The sequence below is a fragment of the Anolis carolinensis genome, chromosome 1 (assembly GCF_035594765.1).
Source record: "Anolis carolinensis isolate JA03-04 chromosome 1, rAnoCar3.1.pri, whole genome shotgun sequence".
Lineage (NCBI taxonomy): Eukaryota > Metazoa > Chordata > Lepidosauria > Squamata > Dactyloidae > Anolis > Anolis carolinensis.
Window position 1 is genome coordinate 15,990,638 of NC_085841.1, and position 23,431 is coordinate 16,014,068.

Here is a 23,431-nt window from a genome sequence, read left to right on the forward strand (position 1 = left end):
CCTTCCCGCCGGAGTGGTACCTATTGATTTACTCACATTTGCATGTTTTCAAACTGCTAGGTTGGCAGGAGCTGGGGCTAACAGCAGGCGCTCATTCCGCTCCTGGTATTTGAACTTGGGACCTTTTGGTCCGCAAGTTCAGCAACTCAGCGCTTTAACGCACTGTGCCACCAGGCTTAGTTGCGACAAAAAAAGGGGGAGGTAGGGAAAAGTATACTGTGCAGTCACTGGGCAAGATAAAGTTGGTTGAGAAGTTAGGATGTACAGAAGAATGGTTATAGGAATTTTCAGCCACAAAGTGCAATTGCAGTGGATGCTAAAGAGATTGTTCCAAAAAAGGTATGTTTCTCTTTGTTGTGAAGTTTTGATGCGGCAGCAGGCTGGTGTCATAAAGTACTTTGGATGTTCTTGGAAAGGAGGATGTCTGCACCTCTTTGTCCAGCCTACCACCAAGTTTCCTAAGGGGTGATGAGTACCTCATTTACTTCTCCATCAGTCCCTGAGTCTCTCAAGCATCTATCTTGTGTCATATGTCTTATAGCCTATCATTTTAGAAACATCTTGATGTTTCCATTCTTCTGCCAAACTGGTCATCTTCACTGGGCATTTATTTATTTATTTACAGTATTTATATTCCGCCCTTCTCACCCCAAAGGGGACTCAGGGCGGATCACATTACACATATAAGGCAAACATTCAATGCCTTTAACATAGAACAAAGACAAGACAAACATAGGCTCCGAGCTGGCCTCGAACTCATGACCTCTTGGTCAGAGTGATTTGTTGCAGCTGGCTGCAGCTGGCTGGCTGCTCACCAGCCTGCGCCACAGCCCAGGCGCAGGTTGGTGATTTCTGTTGCACCTATATGGTATTCACCCCCAATAAATATAATCTAACTTATCCTATCATTAACTCTTTGTTTACCTGGAGAGAGACTATACCTCTCCACTGTGATAGGGGGAGCCATCATAACAGGAGGTCATAAAGAATCTGGAAAAGGCCATTTTCCTAATAGAACTAAGCTGTGAATGAAATGCCCTCAGTCATATTGAAAGATATAGTTTTCCTTTACACACTTCTCATTGGTCTCAGTGGGACTTTTGCTGGAACCCAAATTCACAGGTGACATAGATATGTTGATAATACAGCATCTGCAGACCATTGTACAATTATTGGATTTGCATTCTGCTCATTTCTGATGATACCCATTGTCTCTGCTTCATTCCAGTACAGTGATCAGCAACTTTCTAATTACTCATCCTCTTTACTAATTGGATCCCTGAGATTAAACATTCTGATCCTTTCCTTGTTTCTTTCAATGTGAAAGGACCTAGCAGTCTCCGTTTGATTATATGCCTGATTTCTTTAATTGCTGTACACATTCCAATAAAACTTGATCATCCCCTTGAAACTGAGAAGTAAATAAACATATAAAAGTAGGTCACAATCTTTTTCTTGAATGATGCTGATGAAGTATAATTTGACCATCTACAATAAAGAGACTTTAAAAGCATATGGCTGGACTCTCCAAAGTGGATTGGACCAAGATGAACTGGGTCCATTTGCTATGTGGTGTGATTGACCAGTTCCATGATAGCCCTGCTTTTACAATGTAAGGCAGAAATAACATCAGGAGATAAGATGAGGGCCAAGAGACTTATACGAGACCTGGGAGAAATTACCCATCTAAAAATGGGAAGGGTGCAAAACTGTTGTGCATGAAATGGAGAAATTTGGGACTCTTTTTCCTTTCTGTGATAAGATAAATATGCCCCATTTATTATTATTTTAATAGAAGTCATGGCAAACTCATCATATAGAACAGTGGTTCTCAGCCTGTGGGTCCCCAGAAATCCCAGCCAGTTACCAACTGTTAGGATTTCTGGGAGCTGAAGGCCAAAACATCTGGGGACCGATGGGTTGAGAACCCCTGATATAGATGATGATGATTGCATGCAATTGCTTTGGCCATATTCAAAGTAATTGGGCCAGTCTGGACAGAAATTGAATCTAAACAGGTTAAATAATATATCCTTACCTCAATCCCAGTCTTGTTGAAACACATGGCGTTTTTTTCCTTCCAATGTGAAAACACTTCTTTTATATGCCTTTGGACTTTGAGACTATTTTTTAAAAAATCCAGTTTACTTTGTTGTTTGGGGGAAGAAGGAGCTTTTTAAAATGTGTGTGTGACTTTGGATCATGGTGGTATTTAGGGATAAGGGAGTGGGACTAGGTTGATGGATGGTCACCTGGGTTAGGCGGTGATGCAGATCAGTTGGTTGTTCTCACCATGGAAGGGTATTTCCCTTGTTTCTGTGGACGCTCAGCAAAAGTGGTGTCCTCCCCCTCCTGCTGATCTTTTTGGATTTGGCATTTATATTCACATATTTGCAGGTCATCGTTTCACTTCCCTTTCTCTACTGGCTTCACTTTATAGAAGAGCAGGTGAGCAATCAGAGAAATAAAGGAAAACAAAGGCTATTTGATTAAGGGACTATGCATACATAAACATGGATTGCCCTGCATTTGTTGTGACCAGATATTTAAAAAGATGGTGAACGTTGTTCTATTATCATTATTATTGACACAACGACATTGGATGACACAGCAAACAAGATAAATATGCTGGATTTCGTATCACAAAATCACAAGTTGAAAACTTCCCAAGCGTTTAGGACTGTGTGATGTATTTTTGGATGATGCGCGCAGATCCCAGCAGGGTGGCCTTTTGCAGTTGACAGATCGTAATTTTGTCAATGTTTATTATTTCTAAATGCCGGCTGAGATCTTTTAGCACAGCACCCAGTGTGCCGATCACCACCAGGACCACCTGTACTGGTTTCTACCAGAGTTTTTGAAGTTCAATCTTGAGGTCCTGATAGCGGCTGAGTTTTTCCTGTTGTTTTTCATCAATGCGTCTGTCACCTGGTATGGCGACATCAATGATCCAAACATTTTTCTTTTCTTTTCCTTGCACAGTCTGCATTTTGGGTCATCAACTGATTTTTCGATCTTGGCCTTAATTGCATTTGTTCTGATGTTCTGATATTCCTGGGCTGCAAGGATCAGGCCTTCTGTCTCCTTCTTCAGTGTCCCATTCGTGAGCCATAGCCAGGTCTTCTCCTTGTCAGCTTTTCCTTCAATTTTGTCAAGGAACTTTCCATGCAATGGTTTGTTGTGCCAGCTGTCAGCTCTAGTTTGTAGTGCAGTTTTCTTGTACTGGTTTTTTGTTTGCTGTGCTTTGAGGAGTTTCTGATTTTTGACTTCAATCAAAGCAGGTTCTTCACTTTGCTTTACATATTCTGCCAGAGCATGTTCTTCTTCTTTGACTGCTTATTTTACTTGTAAGGGTCCTCTGCCACCAGATCTTCTAGGCAGATATAGACAGTCAACATCACTGCGAGGGTGCCGTGAATGATGAATGATCATGAGTTTTCTTGTTTTTCTGTCCAAATTGTCCAAATTATTATTATTATTATTATTATTATTATTATTATTATTATTATTATTATTATTTTATTTTTCCCCACTTTATCTCCCCAAAGGAGAGATAAGCTGGTTGACATAAACGCATTAGTATACAATTTAAAATACAATACAAACACCCCCTTACACAAATGTCACTGTACAGTAGAGAGGGGAGGCAGTCCTCATGTAGATTAAGCCTGAGCAGTATCTGATGTGAATTCATTCTGGATGCAGTCCAGAGTGATTAAAATCAATATGGAAATTTGAACTTTCAATCACATTTAAAATGAAAAACCAGTTGGTATTAGTTTAGGAACAATATATAAGAAAAACTGGAAGTAGAAAGCAACTTTTTGTTCATTGACAGTTTTTGCTTCCAGTTCAAGGCAATAATCTTACCACCATCTCTAATCATTCTGTGCAGGGATGTTGGGTTGGCAAATTCCCCTTTTCCTTCAAGCTCTTCCCCTTGTGTACTGCTGTTAGATTTGTCTCATAACACAATATTTCAAAGAGATTTCATTGCAGTTAGTTTTATTAGTTTCTCTTCCTATATCTTCACCTCTGCTTCTTTTTTTTCTTTACTTATCCTAGTAATATTCAGCCTCGAGTTCTTATTTTCTAATAATTCCTCAATCCATCTCTATTGTTCCTTAACTTTATTTGTTTGAGTGAGTTTGTGTTTGTCTCAGCAGTAGTAGTTTATTTCTGTCACATTCCTTTTACCCATATTTTTATCTCAAATTCTTATTTGATGGTAGTGGATAGTTTTGTGGGCAATGTTTTGAATGTAATTTCAACCTATGTTTTTAACAGAATCCATTTCCACAAAGCTAAAATTGTTGTTTCTTTACTGTGCTCTCTTTGCTTTTCTCTTTGCATCTACTTTGTGTAGCAATGAATTCATTTAGAGCAGCCAGGTATTGCCATTCAACATCTTTACCTATTCTGTAGTGCATTTTCCTTGCTACATTATCTATTCCATTTTTTTCCCAGTGTGAGCACAGTTCTCTTTTGGGATAAAACTAGGATGAAGAATGTGTTGAATAGCTGTGCCTTTTCCCTGTTAGCATGTTGCTATTATTTCTTTGTTCTTCCTTTTGCTAACAACAAAACCCTTTTTATTTAATAGTAATAGTAATGATTTTTGTTGATAAGCCTTTAGGCCAGTGTTTCTCAACCTGGGGGTCAGGACCCCTTGTGGGTTTGCAAGTGGGGTTTCAGAGGGGTCGCCAGAGGCCATAAGAAAACATATATTTCTGATGGTCTTAGGAACCCAAATCCCTCCAGTATTTTCTGTTGGTTCTGGGTGGGAAGTTTGGCCCAATTCTATCATTGGTAGGGTTCAAGGGGTTCTTTGATTGTACATGAACTATAAATCCCAGCAACTACAACTCCCAAATGTCAAGGTTTATTTTCCTCAAACTCCAGCAGTGCTCAAATTTGGGCATACTGAGTATTCGTGTCAAGTTCGGTCCAGAGCCAGCATTGTTTGGAATCCACAGTGCTCTCTGAATATAGGTAAACTACAACTTCAAAACTCAAGACAATGCCCACCAAACCTTTTCAGTATATTCTGTTCATCATGGGAGTTCTGTGTGTCAAGTTTGGTTCAAGTCCATCGTTGATGAAGTTCAGAATGCTCTCTGATTGTAGGTTAACTATAAATCTCAGCAACTGTAACTCCTAATTGACAAAATCAACCCCTCCCTAACTGTACCAGCATTCAAATTTGGGCGTATTGGATATTAAACATCAAATTAAGTTATGATTTTACAAATCAAGCACCAAAACATCACGTTTAACAACAAATTTGACAGAAAAAGTAGTTCAATACGCAGTAATGTTATGTTGTAATTACTGTATTTACGAATTTAGCACCAAAATATCATGATATATTGAAAACATTGACTACAAAAATGGCTTGGATAATCCAGAAGCTTAGATAAGCGAAGCTTGGATAAGTGAGACTCTACTGTACTAGCAAAATTACAGTTATGAAGTAGCAACGAAAATAATTTTATGGTTGGGGGTCACCACAAAATGAGGAACTGCATTAAGGGTCACAGCATTAGGAAGGTTGAGAACCACTGCCTTAGGCCATATCACAATACCAAACCAAACATCAAGGCTTGATAGGATGTAATTGCACTCTATGTAGTAAGTTAAGATAAGACAACTTATAACAATAACAATACAGTAAGTAAATATGTTAAAACTGAATGTATACATAGTATTTTCCACAACAAAACCCTTTTTATTGTTTTTAACCTCTCTAGCAGGCTGGAGCTCATTTTGCACTTTATTCTTTCTAACTTTCTCCCTAAACACACTGGCTATTTATCTGAATTCCTCTTTGGTGATTTCCCACTTTTTCTATTTCTTGTGCATGTCTCTTTTAAATCTTCACTCAGCCAAAGATTCTTTGGTCATCCATCCTAATTTCTTTAGACACCTCTCATTTTTCCTCCTTATTGGAAATGTTTGGAGTTGTGCCTCCAATATCTCACTTTTAAGGAACTCTCATCCATCATGAACACCCTTCGCTTTTAGTAATCCTGAACATGGAATCTCACCTAATAGTTTCCTAAGTTTACTGAAATCAGCTTTCTTAAAGTTTAGAACTAGGGATGCTAGTACACAAACACAAATTTTAATGCTTTTCTAGAAGAAAGGATTTTTGTAAGTGTTGCTTTGTTATGTTGATATTCCTTCTTCTAAACCAATGATGGGCAACCTTTTGTACCAAAAGGTTTTGTGTCAAAATTCACCAAAAAAACCTAGAATGACTTGTGTGGTGTGTTACTTTGAGAAAAAAACAAAATTTCGCAATATCTATAGTTTAAATAACAAAAATGTATAATTGTAATATATAACTGTATTTAATAAATCAAAAACTATTTACTACCATTATTTCCATGTACAACAATCTATGGTACCTCTTGCAGTTTCCACACTGATTTCTCTCTATTCTAGTTTCAATGTAGTCATGAATAATGAATAATATAATAATAATATAATGGTAATAATATGATAGTATACTACAATAATAATAGAATAATAATAGAATGATTATATATATATATATATATATATATATATATATATATATATGGCTTGATCGATCCATGAAAAATTTGATTCTAAACTCGTTTCAAAACTAGAGGGGGCAGTTTTTCGTTTTTGTTGCTAATAACGAATTTGGCCCCCAAAATTTTTCGAAATTAACGAAAATTCGTTATTTTTGAAATTATTTCGTTAATGGCGGACGCGCATGCGCGGTGGCCCAAAAACAGCCCGAAGGGGGGGGGGGACTTAGGGGGCTCTCCCGCCCTCATTTTTTGAGTGATCTTCTTCAAACTTGGTACAGTGGTAGAACACATTTAACACTGATAGCTCACCAAAATGTGGAACGTTTCCCTTATCCTCTGATTTTTGGCAAATTTTCATAGCTTTTATAATAAACCATTTTTTAATAATTGCAGAAATCTGTTCCTGGTTTGAAAGTCTTATTTCCTGTTTCATTGGGTTGTCTTTACTGTGAAAGTCATTGTTCTACTTCAGAAACGTTGTTTTTGTGGCTGAAACTTTGTTAAATTGGTGGACCAAACCATAATATGTTCCATCCATGTCGCTTGCACAAAGTTCAGGCAGTGTCATAGATTTTGCCATGTTTCTATGACAGAACCAATTAGGAAATGACATTTATCACCCAGGAACAGAAATCGTAGTACACCATCAAATCATTCCTGACAGATGGCTATCAGCCTCTGAATAAGGAAATTAGTTCCTGGTTTGAAAGTGCTATTTCCTGTTCCATTGGCTTTTCTGGGCTGAGAGTGTGTGACTTGCCCAAGTGGGTGGCAGAGTGGGGAATCATGACACAATTGGAGTCCAAAATTCAAACCTCTTCCTCCCTCCTTCTCTCTAAACTTCTCATACCTTCCAAGAATTCACATACTGTATGAAAGTTTGGTCAAGATGGTCAGAGGAGGGCAACTAAAATGATCTAGGGTCTGGAGAACAAGCCCTATAAGGAGTGGCTTGAAGAACTGGGCATGTTTAGCCTGCAGAAAAGAAGGATGAGAGGAGACATGATGTATACTATGTGAGGGGAAGTCATAGAGAGGAGGGAGCAAGCTTGTTTTCTGCTGCCCTGCAGACTAGGACACTGAACAATGGCTTTAAACTACAGGAAAGGAGATTTCACCTGAACATTAGGAAGAACTTCCTCACTGTGAGCTGTTCACCTGTGGAACTCTCTGCCCCGGACTGTGGTGGAGGCTCCTTCTTTGGAGGCTTTTAAGCAGAGGCTGGATGGCCATCTGTTGGGGGTGCTTTGAATGCGATTTCCTGCTTCTTGGCAGAATAGGGTTGGACTGGATGGCCCAAGAGGTCTCTTCCAACTCTACTGTTCAATGACTCTCTGATTCTAAGCGAGGACAAAAGGGGGTGGAGAATGTTAAGAGGAGAGAGGGCCTGGAACACCTGGGAATTGTAGTTTTAAAGCGGGCATAATACTATTGGAGAAACGTTTGCTTCAGCCCAATGCTTTTATAAATGGTCAATATTCAGAGGCTTCCTTCTCCTGCATTTTGAAAGCTATTATGATGAAATTTGCCAGAATGGAAGCAAAAATTAAGTACTCTTTGCCTATCAAGTTTCATAATGTTTGACCCATCCACTGATTTTTGGGGATTTTTGAAGCAACATTTTTTTAAAATGTTAGCAGATCGATAGCCACGCCTCCCTGTCCTTCTTCCTTCCACTTTGATTGGCTTGCTAAGGCTTCTGGGAAATGGAGTTTTTTCTCTTGTTATGGCGAATTGCTTCATTAATGGTCAATATTCAGAGGCTTCGTTCTCCTGCATTATGAAAGCTATTATGATGAAATTTGCCAGAATGGAAGCAAAAATTAAGTACTCTTTGCCTATCAAGTTTCATAATGTTTGACCCATCCACTGATTTTTGGGGATTTTTGAAGCAACATTTTTTTAAAATGTTAGCAGATCGATAGCCACGCCTCCCTGTCCTTCTTCCTTCCACTTTGATTGGCTTGCTAAGGCTTCTGGGAAATGGAGTTTTTTCTCTTGTTATGGCGAATTGCTTCATTAATGGTCAATATTCAGAGGCTTCGTTCTCCTGCATTATGAAAGCTATTATGATGAAATTTGCCAGAATGGAAGCAAAAATTAAGTACTCTTTGCCTATCAAGTTTCATAATGTTTGACCCATCCACTGATTTTTGGGGATTTTTGAAGCAACATTTTTTTTAAAATGCTAGCAGATCGATGTCCCATGCCTCTCCCTCCCTCCCTCTTCCGCTCTGATTGACTGAGAGGCATGCCAACATGGCTTCTCCTCTACAGCTTCATCCGAAGACATCAGAAACAAACGAAAAAAGGTACTTTTATTATTCAAATTCGTAATATTTGTAAGGGCAGTGAGCAGATGGTTCAATATTAATTCAAAATTGCTTACGAAACGAATTTTTAACGAATTTAACGAAATAACGAAAAATTTGCTCAAGCCTAATATATATATATATGTAATGTGCATAATTCCCATGGAGTAAACAACAAAACCACTGGACCAAATCACACCAAATTTGGCCACAAGAAGACATACTCATCCAATCAATCTGCATGCGGCAGCGTGTCAGCAAAAATGGCTAGGCATGTCAGTGCTGACACGCGTGTCATAGGTTGGCCATCACTGTTCTAAACAATTGTTAAAAATAAAAGGAGCCTTCTCCAGTTTTTACACTGGCAACTCTATTTGTTTGAAACCATTTTTATTTGTATGTCAATGACATAAACAAATGTTAGTCAACCAGATTGCATTGCTTAATACTGCATTAAGGTCATCTGCATTAAAAAATATTTTGGTGACAGAAGGAGAGCATGAAGGGGGACAGTCTAACCTCCCTTGGAAAGTAATTCCACAGGCAGAGAGCAGCTGCCAGGAAGTAAATTGTGTCCTTATTAGTTAATTTTGTTTAGTCTTTGTATTATATAACCTTTAAAGAAACAAAAGAAAACAAGTGGGGAAGGAATCCTAAGCAGTATTACTGCATTTTATTATAGTAGGTGTGCCCTGCATTATGACGTATTTTGCTTCTGCTTCATTGAAGTGATGAATAGACATCAAGGTATAAGAATCAGGCAGGAGTGAATCTATGTCATAGCTAAGATTATCACATGAATTTTTTGCCTATGCAGTTTGTGTCTCTTGGCTGCTTGTGATCAACCCAATGGGAAAACAACAGGTTTAGTATAACATGACACTTCCATAGCCATAGCCATAGGACACCATCCTGTTGCTCCGTAGGTGTTGTGAGACTGTGGGGGGGCCTTAAATGTGCCAGGTGGAAGGATGAACTGTGCTGGGAGAAGCAAAGTCCTTCTTGATCGCTGGAGAGACTTTAGTGCTTTGAGCATTCATTAGAACTGAGGAAGGCCAAGCGCTGGCAGGACATTTGCCTGTATATCATTACTAAGCAAAAATATAATTATTCACAGATGCCATCCGCAGATGCTTCAGTTTTCCAGTGCCAAGCCCTGCAGTTCTCCACAAATAGAACCTGCAGAAACAACTAGACAGGCTCTGAGACCTAATAAAATATTCCTTCCAGGAGCTATCAAGTCAAGCTCGGTGACCTTGCTGGTTGCAAACCTTTTGGCATAATCTAATGGAGATAAAACTTTTCCCCAGTAAAACTGCAAATATCTTTTAGCTCCTTATGAATTATGGGTTTGAAATCCTCAGGCTGGGCAGAGGACCAAGTAGGAAGCATTCTTAGGCAAAGGACAATTGGCTTCCTCTAGGCTCCTCAGATTTCCTGATTCAAAAGAGACCAGCTGTAATAGTAATAATAATAATAACTTTATTTGTATCCCGCCACCATCTTCCCCGGAGGGGACTAGGATGCATCTACACTGTACAATGAATGCAGTTTGACACCACTTTTAACTGTCTTGGTACAATGCTATGGAATCATGGGAGATGTACAAAGTCTTTAGCCTTGTCTGCCAAAGAGTACTGGTGCCTCTCCAATCTATGAATCCTCTAATTCAATAACATTGAATCATGGCAGTTAAAATTGTGTCAAAATTCATCAGTTCTACTATGAAGTATGTCTTCTGGTCACTCTTAGGGCAGGAAGGCTAGACTACACATTCCTTCTCCCTGCAAGCTGTCATGGGAAATAGAAAGTAAGGTTTGTGGGTCTTCTTGGTAGCCCCCCCCCCCCCAATTCTGAACCTGGTTAAAGCACAATAGTGTCTTGGCTTAGGCCACTATTCTGAATAGGGCAATTGTTAAATGTGATTCCAAACCTCCATTTTTCTAGCTCTCTGTAGCCCCTTGTTGTCCAAAAGCCTCCAAACTCCCTCAATTGTTTTGGCATGATTCCAGGATGATATTCACTTTAAAACTACTTTTGTAAATTTCTTGGGGTTGTAGATTTTAAGTGTCATTTTAAGCTCTGAAAGCTGCTTTTTGAATCCCAGACTGGGCAAAAGGCATGATACAACAACAACAACAACAACAACAACAACAACAACAACAACAACAACAACAACAACAACAACATCTCCAAGGCTCAAGAAACCTATTTTGATTCCTTAAAATAATCTTTATATTTCTAGCTAAGGTTGATGGAAGTTGCTGGCAAAAACATTTGGACAGATGTATAGCTCCAAAAGTGATCTATGAAGCTCTTTCTCTGATGGAATAGCTCATTTTACTTATGTTCCAGGGTCACTTTTGAATACCTTTGATATGTTCTTCCTTTCTTATGTTTAAAGTATTTATTGAAAGAGCTTTCTCAAGGATTCCCCACTTAAAATTTAGGGAATAATCCATGGACATTTTCATGGTGTCATAATTGTTTTGCTTCTACATTAAAACCTTTTCGTTCACTCAGGATTTCAAACTATTTCTTAGTGCAGGGGTCCCCAAACTAAGGCCCGGGGGCCGGATGCGGCCCTCCAAGGTCATTTACCTGGCGCCCGCCCTAAGTTTTATAATATAATATTTTTATATCAGTTTTAATAATATAATATATTGTATATAAATATAATATCGATAAAAATACTATAATGTTATACAATATAATACTAATAATAATACCATATAATAATAATTATTATATGTTATATATTACATATCATATTACAGTATAGTGGTATAGTTCAATATAGTAATATATAATGCTAATATTGTGCTATGCTAATAATATAATATATTGTATGTACATACAGCTGCTCTGAGTCCCCTTCGGGGTGAGAAGGGTGGGATATAAATGTAGTAAATAAAGGTGGTAAATAAATAATTAATTAATTTTAGACTTAGGCTAGCCCAAAGTCTGAAATGACTTGAAGGCACACAACAACAACATTCATAATTAACTTGACTATCTCGTTGGCCAATAGCAGGCCCACACTTTCCATTGAAATCCTGATAGGTTTATATTGGTTAAAATTGTTTTCATTTTTAAATATTGTATTGTTCTTTAATTGTTATTGTTGTATTGCACTACAAATAAGACATATGCAGTGTGCATAGGAATTTGTTCATATTTTTTTTTCAAATGATAATTCAACCCCTCAACAGTCCGAAGGATTGTGGACAGGCCCTCTGCTTTAAAAGTTTGAGGACTCCTGTCTTAGTGGTTTGAATTATTGCTAAATATATTGCCTTATTTTAGCTTTTCTACCCCCTTTTTTAACCTAGTTTTAAATTTATATTTACCACATTATTGCACCCTAACGGTGCTCCATGCAGTCATGCCGGCCACATGACCTTGGAGGTGTCTACGGACAATGCCGGCTTTTCGGCTTAGAAATGGAGTTGAGCACCAACCCCCAGAGTCAGACATGACCGGACTTAACGTCAGAGGAAACCTTTACCTTTACCTTTTTTACATTATTGCTTGCATATGTTTTACTGTTTGTCATAGTAACTTGCTATAGTTTCTTTTTCTTTTTGTATTGTAGTGTTCTTTTAAAAATATTTATGCAGATTTTTGTAGTAATTTTGCAAAGGCAGATTATATATAAATGAAGGTTGGGCATCCCTAATCTAGTATTCCAAAGCACTCAAAAACCTGAAATTGCCCACATGGATAGCTGAGATAGTGACACCTTTGGTGGTTCAGTGTACTCACACTTTGTATATGAAATATGAATCAATTTCCTGTTTAGATTTCAGTCTTATCTCCAAGATATCTCATTATGTACATAAATACAAATATAGGTATTTTAAAATCAAAAACAAAACCCCCTGAAATCCAAAGCACTTCTGGTCCCAAGCATTTTGAATAAGGGATACTCAATCCCTTTGGAAAATAATAGAAACAAGGCATGCAGTGCCCTCCAAATGCAGTCTTCCATTACGCACAATTTAAATACTTTGCAGACCCAGAGAAAGGCTGTTGGGCAAATAGCCTTCTTTGGATGGAACGCTCTTGCCCTGGTAGCCCATTAAAAGCCATGGAAAATGAAACCTAGAGAAAGTTCTGAAAATGAATGCAATGATAATGATTGGGTAATGAGCCAAACCTGGATTTAATGAATAAATCACTGAATAAATGGCCTTTTTAATAACAAAAAGCACAGAGAATGAGACAAGCACCCCTAATATAGTGCAAATCAGCATAATCTTGGGCACAAATGGATTTTATTTTGTGAGAAGGGGTTTACTATATTAGACAGGTGGGAATTTTGGTTGTTTGTTGCTAGATTGATATTTTGAGAAGAAAAACAGCTGAAAGAGAGAAAGAACCAACCAATCTGGTGTTCTCCCTCCTAAAGTCAACTACTGAACACAACTTTGTGCTAATAAATAAACGGGGGAATGGATAAACATATCTGTGTAGTCCACTGGTTCCCAACCTTTGGGCCTCCAGGTGTTTTGGACTTCAGCTCCCACATTCCTATCAGCTGGTAAGCTGGCTGGGATTTCTGGGAGATGAAGCCCAGAACACCTGGAGGCCCAAAGGTTGGGAACCACTGGTGTAGTCAGTAGTCACACTAGCTTCAATTTGAGGCTGCTTGCTTTCTTAGGGCCCTTTCACACAGCCATATAAACCAGAATATCAAAGCAGAAAATCCCACAAATATCTGCTTCAAAGTGGGTTATCGGAGTCCACACTGCCATATATTCCAGTTCAAAACAGATAATTTGGGATTTTATTAAACTGTGTAAAAGGGGCCCTAGTGAGAAAAACACAAAGTAATGCTGTTGAAGATGAAGTAGTAATAGTTGTAGTAAAGGGGGGAAGTAAAGGAAGAACTAGACCCAAATTTGCTTTTTTAACTCATACCCTCCAACTGTCCTGATTTGCCAGGGAGAGTTCTGATTAATCTTTCCAGCTACTACAGTATCCCAGTTTCTTTCTTATCATCCCACTTTCCCCCTTTGACTTCAGACGACTTCCATTTCTACAAATTGAGTTTAAAATGCAAAAATAGTTTTCTTTCAATTACCTCCACAGGGAAGAGAAGGCAGAATATTGTCCTTCCCTGTTGAAGCAGATCAAAGCAAACTTCTGCAGCCTCTCCCAGTCTAGGTGTTCTTCCCCATTAATAGGTTTTGCCATCTTGACTGCACTCTCATATTGCTTGGCCACATGTCCCAAGTTTTATCTGTGAAATGTTGGAGATTATGCAGTGACAGTGCTGCTGTTTCAAAGGAAGGAACATCTTTGCGAATGCTTCTCCTTTGTGCCTCTGGTAGTATCTGTAAATATGCAGCAAGTATACTTTCTTTTAGACTTTTTTTAAAAAAAGGAGTCTCTTCTTCTGCTCTCTTTCCAAAGCTCATTTTTTAAAGATTCGTCTTTTACCAGCTGCTTTAAAAAGGAAAGAAAACCCATTTATTCTGATCATCTGGAGAGAGGAAACAAGGCAGGCCTTTAATGATACTTGAACAGATGTGGAATTCTATTATCCTTTGTTATATGCTGACGGAGGAATAAAACTGGCATAAAAGAGAAAAGGGTGAATCACCAAAAACAATAAATTTTGAATATACCATAATGTAACCTGTTTTTTATCTCCAGAAGCTGACTATTTCATCAGCAGGGACCATGAACAGAGATTTATATCTATCTATCATCTATTTAGCTTGCTTTTGATCATCTACCTATCTCTTTTATCAATCCATCCATCTATAATCCTCTCTGAAATGTTTTAAAAAGTGTGTTTAGTTAATTCTTAATATGCCCCAAAAATCTAATTCAATCGCATTTATATTTGAAAGGAATAAACTTGACTATTACATTTATGTTGAGTTGACATTTAGGTCTTAGTTAAATGCCTGTGCTAAAAGCCTAATCAGAATGTTATTGGAAATGTCATCCACTATTTCACTTCATCTGCCGCCAATCCCTGAAAGCAGCTGCATGAATTTTTGAAAATCTAATTTCTCAAGTACCTCGCCAGTGATCCTTCTCTTGATATTCCTTTGCCCCTCCCTTACAATATCATTCCTTACCTTCCCCTCTTTTTAACTTATTATACAGAATTCCTAGGGCTAAGAGACTTAAAATGCTGGAAGGACTTTACAATATAGTTGCATAGGAGGACCTAAGATTTTTTGAAAGATGATTCTGGCAAATCAAAGATTATGCATGAGCATCAGTACACAATAATCAGTTGGACAAGCTATTCTGTCCAACTCCATTGTCATATAGTAACATTGTTGTCTAGTATGATATTGGATTACGTGATTTTAATTATTTTAATTGTTGAAATGTTTTTAGTGGTGGTTTCAATGTATATATTTTATTTGCTGGATATGTGTTGTATGGCATCAAATTGTGCCTTTATGTGTGCCACTCAGAGTCCCCTTCAGGGTGAAAAAGGGGGGATATAAATATGGCAAATAAATAAATAAATAGTAACAGGCAAACTATGCAAATTCTTCAATTTTTCCCTTCAGATGCCACCCCATAAGTTTGTGCACCTGAAGGAAGAAGAGATTTCTATCATGGAGAAGGGTGGCTTAAGGTTTAGTAGAGCTCATTGAAAGCAACAGGATTTGTTTTGCTGGGTGATTGAAGTTTATGTTGAAATAGCAAACATAATGCCTTTTGCCAACTGTCCCACAATTGCTCATTTAACAACTGCTCTGATTCAAGATCTGACTTGAAATGGCTGGGTTAAATATATAGCTGGGAAATTATCAGTGGGTGTGCTGCTGGTTTTAAACCAACGAGACTTGGCTTTTTTTTCTGGCTGGTACCAGATCCCATCTGATCTTGGAAGCTAAGTGGCATCAGGCCATCTGATTAGTACTTGGATGGGAGGCTGCCAAGGAATACCAGGCTATATTTCAGAGGAAGGAAATGGCAAATCACCTCTGGGTATTCCTTGCCTAAGAAAAGCCAATCGCAATGTCATAAATCTACAGGTGACAATTTGCAGACACATAATCACATGCCCTCTGGTTAAAAACAAACATCCCCATCCAGTTGACTGAAGAGAAACAAATGGAAGGGGATGATTACAAACACTGCCATCAATAATATATTAATTATTTCCTCAGTCAGCAGTAGAGCTTTGAATTGAACATGTCTGATATAAATAAAGTGAACTCTGATTCTTCTACTCATGACTGGTCAACAAACCAGTTATCTTTATGAGCTCTATCCAGATTCAAATGTAATTTCGATGTCCAAAACTCTGATCTAGTCCTGAAAATTAATTATGCCTAGAAAAATATACAGGATTAACTTTGCATTATTGTCTTTTAATATACGAAATCGAACAAGCCTGCTTGTTAATGATTCAGAGGGACCTATCACCCCAACACTTTAAGTTTCTTATTACATGGGGGAAACAGGAGAAACAAGATGAATGTAATGTCATCAACCATCTGTTGATGAATAATAGTAGTTCATAAAATTTGTTGACATTGTGTAATGTGGAATCTCAAAACATTATTTCAAGATCAAAAGGGTGCGTATATTAGGATATATTATTAATCACCAAATATATTAGGAATCACCAAATAAAGGTTTTGCTGAATACACAATCCATTTGAATATTGCTTAAATAAAGAAAATAATGGCAAAAGAATTAGTATTTAGAGCATCTCTGTGATTTAGTGATAGACCTGTGTCGAGATCCATATTGAATAGCAATTTGCCAGGATGGGCAACACTGGTTTGATCTTTCCAAGGACAATACCAGCTGGAATTTTTCCCTCAATAAATAATTACAGAGTTGCTGACTGGTCTTCTTGGGTCCCTCCTGGAGGAAAAATGCCAAGGAGTCAAAAATACTTCACCTTGTCTCTTTACAGAAGGGCCTGTCAGGGGGCACAAAAGGCAATAACCTTCTTGATAGCTTTCCAGGATCTCCATGACCCAGTATTTGTTTACAACAGTTACATTCCTCCAAATATCCTTCAAATAATTACCACTGCAACATACTGCATAATGATCTGAAACTTTTAACTGTGGAGGTGGGAACATTTTTGCACAATCTCTCCAACTATATTGCAGCTGTTTTCTGTAGTGTGAAAAGGGTGCTTGGTAAACTGAGCAAAACTGAGTCCACACTGAAATGTATAGTGATTGTTATACAGGCATGAGAGCGAATGCATTGTCGTGGTTTGAATGTTGGACTATTAGTTTGGAGACCAGGGATTAAATTCTGTCTTGGTCATAGAAATGCATTTAAGCAATTGTCATTCTTAGCTTCATAGAAAGGCAAAGGCTACCCCCTTCTGAATGAATCTTTCCAAGAAACCCCCTGATAGGTTCACTTTAGGATTATAATAAGTTGGAAGGCACACAAGAACAAGTACAGAATATAAGTATACGTCAATTAATAAAGTATTTGTGTCCCTAAGAGATACCTATTGAACAATAACAAGAATAGGGAAAGCTTACTCTACAAAAAAAGAGCAGTTCAATATGTTTGTACGGGAAAAAAAGGTGCAGTAGGAGGTGTGCTAAAACATATGTAAACCTTTGTGGAGATGATTCTTTCCAAGTGAAAATAGTGTCACAAAAGAAGTAGCCCCATGTGGGCCAGATGTTATTTTCCATCTTCTCTGTGCCTTTTCTGTAGCACACAGTATATCACAAGTCCATTAGATGCTTAATTCTGCAGTTAGACTTGTGCCCAGCTCATCAGATGTTGATCATTTCAACGTGCTTGCTTCTGCTTGCCTTATACTTCTCTTTTTTGCTGATATCCTCCCCTTCCTTTCATTCCCTCTATGTTTTGCTCTCAATAAAGTCAAACTAGATGTTGCTATTGTTGCTGTCATGTAACTTCAAGTTATTTCAAATTCATGGTGATCTTAATGCAAACCAATCACAAGGTTTACTAGGTTTAGGCTGGATCCACACTGCCATATAATCCAGATTATCTAATCAGATAATCACATTATCTCATTTGAAATGAATTATACGATTCTACACTGCCATATGAAGCAGCTCAAAGCAGATAATCTGGACTTTGTATGGCAGTGTAGCTGGGGCCTAAGAGGGTATGACATAACCAAAGTCACCCAGCGAGTTCATATGACACAGCAAGATTCAAACTCTGTTCCCCAGTCATCATCCAACACTCAAATTACTATAGCATACTGGCTCTCTCAAACTCAATAATACATGGAAATCCACAAATTGTCCCTCCTCCATCCTATCATTTTAAGTATCTATTTCCACATTAGGGGAGAAAAAAATATATGACAATGGCATAGAGAAAGCAGCCGTGGCATGTCTGCTCATGATTCTTCCCTATAGAAAAGCCTTTTCTAATTAGAATTAGCACAAGAAAAAAACATGCTAGTGAGTGTGTGTATGTCCTCTCATTAAGAGAGAGATATTTGATTTCAGTTGCAGTATGCATCAGGGAGAAGTATTAAGGTCCAGTTTTACCTTTTGCAACCTCCTCCTCCTCCTCTTATGCTTTTCCCTCTTAACAGAGACCTAAAGCAATTTCAAGTTATTGTCAAGATATTGTCATGATCCATGCTTTGGTCATGTCTGGTTATTGGTTACACATTATATTGCAAACTCATTAGTGATAGATTATGTCTTTTTGCTCATGTTACTCTGGGAACTGAATCAATGCTGCAAAAGTTTTGAGAATACAAATCATCATTTTAAAACATATCTACATTATAGAAATTCTGTTCTTGAATAACTATGCATTATCGCATCTGCTCCAATCCTCCAGACCATTTGACTTTGGTTTGAGAACCCATTAATCTGTTGCAGATGTCAGTTGAGTTGCATATGAATGTTACTTTCTATAGCTGTACTAATCCTTGAACAGATGGTAGACCTTTGTACTGCTAGAAAAAAATGTGGCAGGGGAGATCAGAAAATACTGGGGATCGGTGATAAGTCCCATTTTCACTGAAATAGGGAGGTTCTGCATCACTAAAAGACAGTCAGATGTTTGCCTGGCATTGGTTCACATACACTGTGATGTTTCATTTTTAGTAAAGGTAGGCATGCAATTTTAAAACTAGTAGATGATATATGCTTATTGGCATTCAGAGGTAGCAGTATTTGGCTATACAGTAGAGTCTCACTTATCCAACACTCATTTATCCAACGTTCTGGATTATCCAACGCATTTTTGTAGTCAATGTTTTCAATATATCGTGATATTTTGGTGCTAAATTCGTAAATACAGTAATTACTATATAGCATTACTGTGTATTGAACTACTTTTTCTGCTGAATTTGTTGTATAACATGATGTTTTGGTGCTTAATTTGTATAATCATAACTTAATTTGATGTTTAATAGGCTTTTCCTTAATGCCTCCATATTATCCAACATATTTGCTTATCCAACATTCTGCTGGCCTGTTTATGTTGGATAAGCGAGACTCTACTGTATTTGACAGCAGCATTTCGTATTTCACAGGTGCCAGTGTGTGGAACTGGACAATTAAATTCAGCCAAAATAAAATATAAAACATGTCTCCATTACTGGTATTCTGATATAAAATATCACACCCTAAATTTGAATTTAAAATGCAAGCTTTTGTATTAAAATTTGAAATATGAAAATTCAGTTTTTAAAGCTGCAGCACCCACGATGACAAAACTCATGCTGTTGTATTTTGGCTATATCATGAAAAGACAGGACTCACTAGATAGGGCTATAATGCTTGTTAAAATAAAATACTGTAAGAAAAGAGAAAGGCCACACTCCAGACAGATAGACTCAATCAAGGAAGCCATGCCTCTGACTCTGCAAGACCTGAGCAGGGCTGTTGAGGTTAGGGTGACTTGGAGATCTCCCATTAATGCAGTTGGAATAAGTCAAAGTTGACTTGGGCTGTTAGCAACAACAACATGTTTTAGTTTTAAAAAGTCAAAAATTGGGGGAAAAAACCTTGGACTACTTTTGCTCAATGTGGAAACTAGACAGTGTTTTGCCATACAGCTTTAAACAACTCACAGTCAAACATTGGGTTGAAACACCCCATGTAAAAATGACATCTCATAGCTTTACTGTGTGTACTCAGATCCAATGCATATGAATACACACCCTTTATAACAGTATACATGCTATATAATTTTATATTATTACCACACATGTTTCATAAATTATGAACTAAATTTTGTCCAGAGGTACAGCATGAATGATTCGGAATCAATCTTTCTAATGCTATGTTCATTGTAACCTGGTTCTATAATGGAGTATTAATTTATTTTTAGTCAACATGACAATTTGCATTCATTTCCATATCTATTTTTCAAAATGTACATGTTTTGTACGTATTTTTCAGCTGCATTTATTTCTATGTATGATTTTTTCAAACATACACCTTTTAGCAAATGATTTTTTTATTGAGTAAAGAAAGTTTGTGTACATTTTTAAACAAATGAAAATTTTTGTGTGCAATTTTAAATATACAGATTTTTTTATACACTTTGAAAATATTAATTAATACATTTTTTCTGGATAGACTATTTCACAAACTCCAGAAAAGCGCATATTTATGTGTATTCTGTTTCAGATTTTGGGTAATTCAAATGGAAACACACAAAAAAGTATTTTTCCATGAAGAAGAATTCACATTTATTATTGAACAAAAAATGAACATTATATACTGTACAGCAGTTGTCATCACAAACCAGCATAACCAGACAAACTGTGAATCCTACCAAGAATTTCTTGTTATTACCATTATTTCCATGTACAACACTCTATGGTATGTACATTTACCAATACCACATGCTCTGGTGTTCAGTTTGGCGGGCATACTTCCAAACAAAAACTTTGCTAGGTCTTACTTTCAGGGGAGGCCTTATATTTAGCAAATCAGCAAAACCTCTACTAGGTCCTATTTTCTGGGGATGTCTTATTTTCAGGGAAACAGGGTATTTGTTGATTAGTTCACTGACCATATCAACAATAAAAGACAAAAACAAAGGTACAGGGACAAATAAATATTAATCACTGTCCCAAAAACTCCTGTAATTGTTAACTAAAATAAATTAAAACACAATAAAAGTTGGTTAAATAATAAGTTTAGTAAAATGAGATTATATTACAAGATAAAAGCTGGGGGTGTAGAGACAAGTGTAAAAGAATCGGTTGGAGAATTTAGATAAATTCATCACCATGAAAAGGGACCCCATTTTATGAGATCTCTCAGGTGGGCAACTTTTGTAATGAGTTTTGCTATGTGGCAGACTAAGGGTAGATTCTCCAAAGAAAGTAAATAAGACAGTTTGGCAATTGGATTTCAGTTGGTTGTTCTAACCAAAAACGGTTGCAAATGTTGGGATCTCACATTGGCATACATAGTTATATACAGCAATCCAACAGAATATGAACAATGTCCTCTATGGCTGGTGCACCATAGATGCATGTTCTTTTGTGGTAAGGTATTTTTTTGAAACCGTCCTGTTTTTACCATAGAATTAAGTTGCTCAAAACTAATTCTGGTAAAAGCTATTCTCTGTTCCTGTATGCAGTTGATCCTAAGCTAATGTTTTTATGGTAACTTATGAATAGTTTGCTTTAGAGCAACTGATTGAAAATACTTTCTCTTTCTCTCTCTCTTTCTCGATTTCTTTAGGAAAAGAAGAATACATCGCAACATTTAAGGGATCAGAGTATTTCTGCTATGACTTGTCCCAAAATCCTATCCAGAGCAGCAGTGATGAAATAACTCTGTCCTTTAAAACTCTTCAGAGGAACGGACTCATGCTTCACACCGGGAAATCGGCAGATTATGTCAACCTCGCCCTGAAAAATGGAGCTGTCTCCTTGGTTATTAATTTGGGCTCAGGGGCCTTTGAAGCACTGGTGGAACCTGTGAATGGGAAATTTAATGACAATGCCTGGCATGATGTGAAAGTAACCAGGAATCTGCGTCAGGTAACAGTACAATGGATACAGCAATAACTGACTTTGCTTCTGCCCCAGCTAAGTGTTTGGTGATCTTGCAGTTAGAACAAGTTGCCATTGAGTGTTTAGAAGGCCTCTGCAATATAGTGTAGATGTAGCCCAGAGATTGGACATTCCTTTCACACATGAGCAGAGGCACACCTAGAAAGTTTTTGAGGGCCATGGTTGCTTGTATCTTCTATTGAATCTCTGAGGGATGTTAAGAGGGAAGTGATAACTGTTGTCTTGGAGATGTAAGCACACAGACCACCTGTCCTGTCTTAGGGGGAATGTCTTATGCATGTAGATGTCCAGAGAGTTTTTCTTTGTCTTACTGAAGCAAAGCTTGTGTCTAATTTATGCTTAGAAACCCTATATGGAGCCATTTGGCTGACAGATAAATAAATAAAGTGACAAATAGCTTCTAAGGTCCAAGAGTATCAGTATTAAAATGTATCATCTCAAAGGCACATACATGTATATAGGATCCTAACTAACTCATTCTGGCTAATGTGCCCAGTGACAGATTTATTATAGCATACCAAGCCATGAGATTCCAGAGTTATGTAAAAAATGTGTGAATAAAACCTTTGCATGCAAATATATAGACCCAGTGCAATAAAGCCAACAAAGGTTCACAACAGAAAGAATGTAACTTAATGGAGAAATAGAATTTATTTCCTTAAAGAAAGAAAAGAAATAGCCCAGTAATGCAATTCTATATACATTATTTATTCACACACAAGTCCCACTGAGCTCAACCAAGCAAACTCCCAACTGAGCAGCCCCGCACAGAATGGAAGCCTAAGGGGCCAGTTTTCAGCTTTGGGGCCTTCCTTATGGATGAAACTTTAGCCCAAAATGCCAGATGAAAATTCAATACTTGGTCCAAACTCCAGTTCTGTTCTTTTTTAAAATGTTAAACAGTGCAGAGGGGGTCTGCAATGTATTAAAATAGTGAATCTCTGCTGTTGGAAGCTTCCTGGGCTGATAATTCACCCATTCCCACCATTTGGGTTGAGAAAAAAATGCAGTCTAATATTTTTGGAGGAGTCAAAAGCTGGAAGGAACAGCCTTGTGAGTTGAATATAGTCCCATGAATAAGCAATCTTCACTCCTGAAATAAAAGTCATCTTAGGTGTCCTCTTTTTACAACATAATTATTGCAATGTACCTAATGGTCATAGGCATAGGAAGCTGTGAGTGTAACTGAATTCCTCAATATTACATTCTCACTCATTTCACTCTTAGAGCTCAATTTTAGACAGCCAAAGGAATGCCTCACAGTAATTCCATGGAACTGTGGAAAAGGATGTCAAGCTGACAGATATACACTCAATTTTCTTTATATTCCAAATGCATAGAACAAGCAGCTAGACACAGCATTTAAGATTCATAGCAACACCTTTGCACATAAGTTATTGATCCCTCTGAAATCAATGAATGCTGCCCATATATAAGTGATGGAAGAACTGTGCTCCAGACAGTTTATTCTAAAAGAAACTAAAAACTTCTGAACAGTTCCAGCTTGATTTGCAAGTAGAATCATCTTTATGACCTCTTGATTATTTTATTG

At 37.5% G+C, this 23,431-nt stretch overlaps 1 protein-coding gene across 37 annotated transcripts in view; it reads left to right on the top strand.

Annotated features, from left to right (window-relative positions):
* Window positions 1-23,431, top strand: part of nrxn1 (neurexin 1) — a 1,150,439-nt gene that overhangs the window by 391,579 nt on the left and 735,429 nt on the right. For all 37 annotated transcript variants that reach the window (XM_062968862.1, XM_062968856.1, XM_062968858.1 and 34 more), the window contains one exon: window positions 21,545-21,846. In XM_062968862.1, the coding sequence (XP_062824932.1) occupies window positions 21,545-21,846 (302 nt within the window). The remainder of the gene's footprint in view (window positions 1-21,544; window positions 21,847-23,431) is intronic.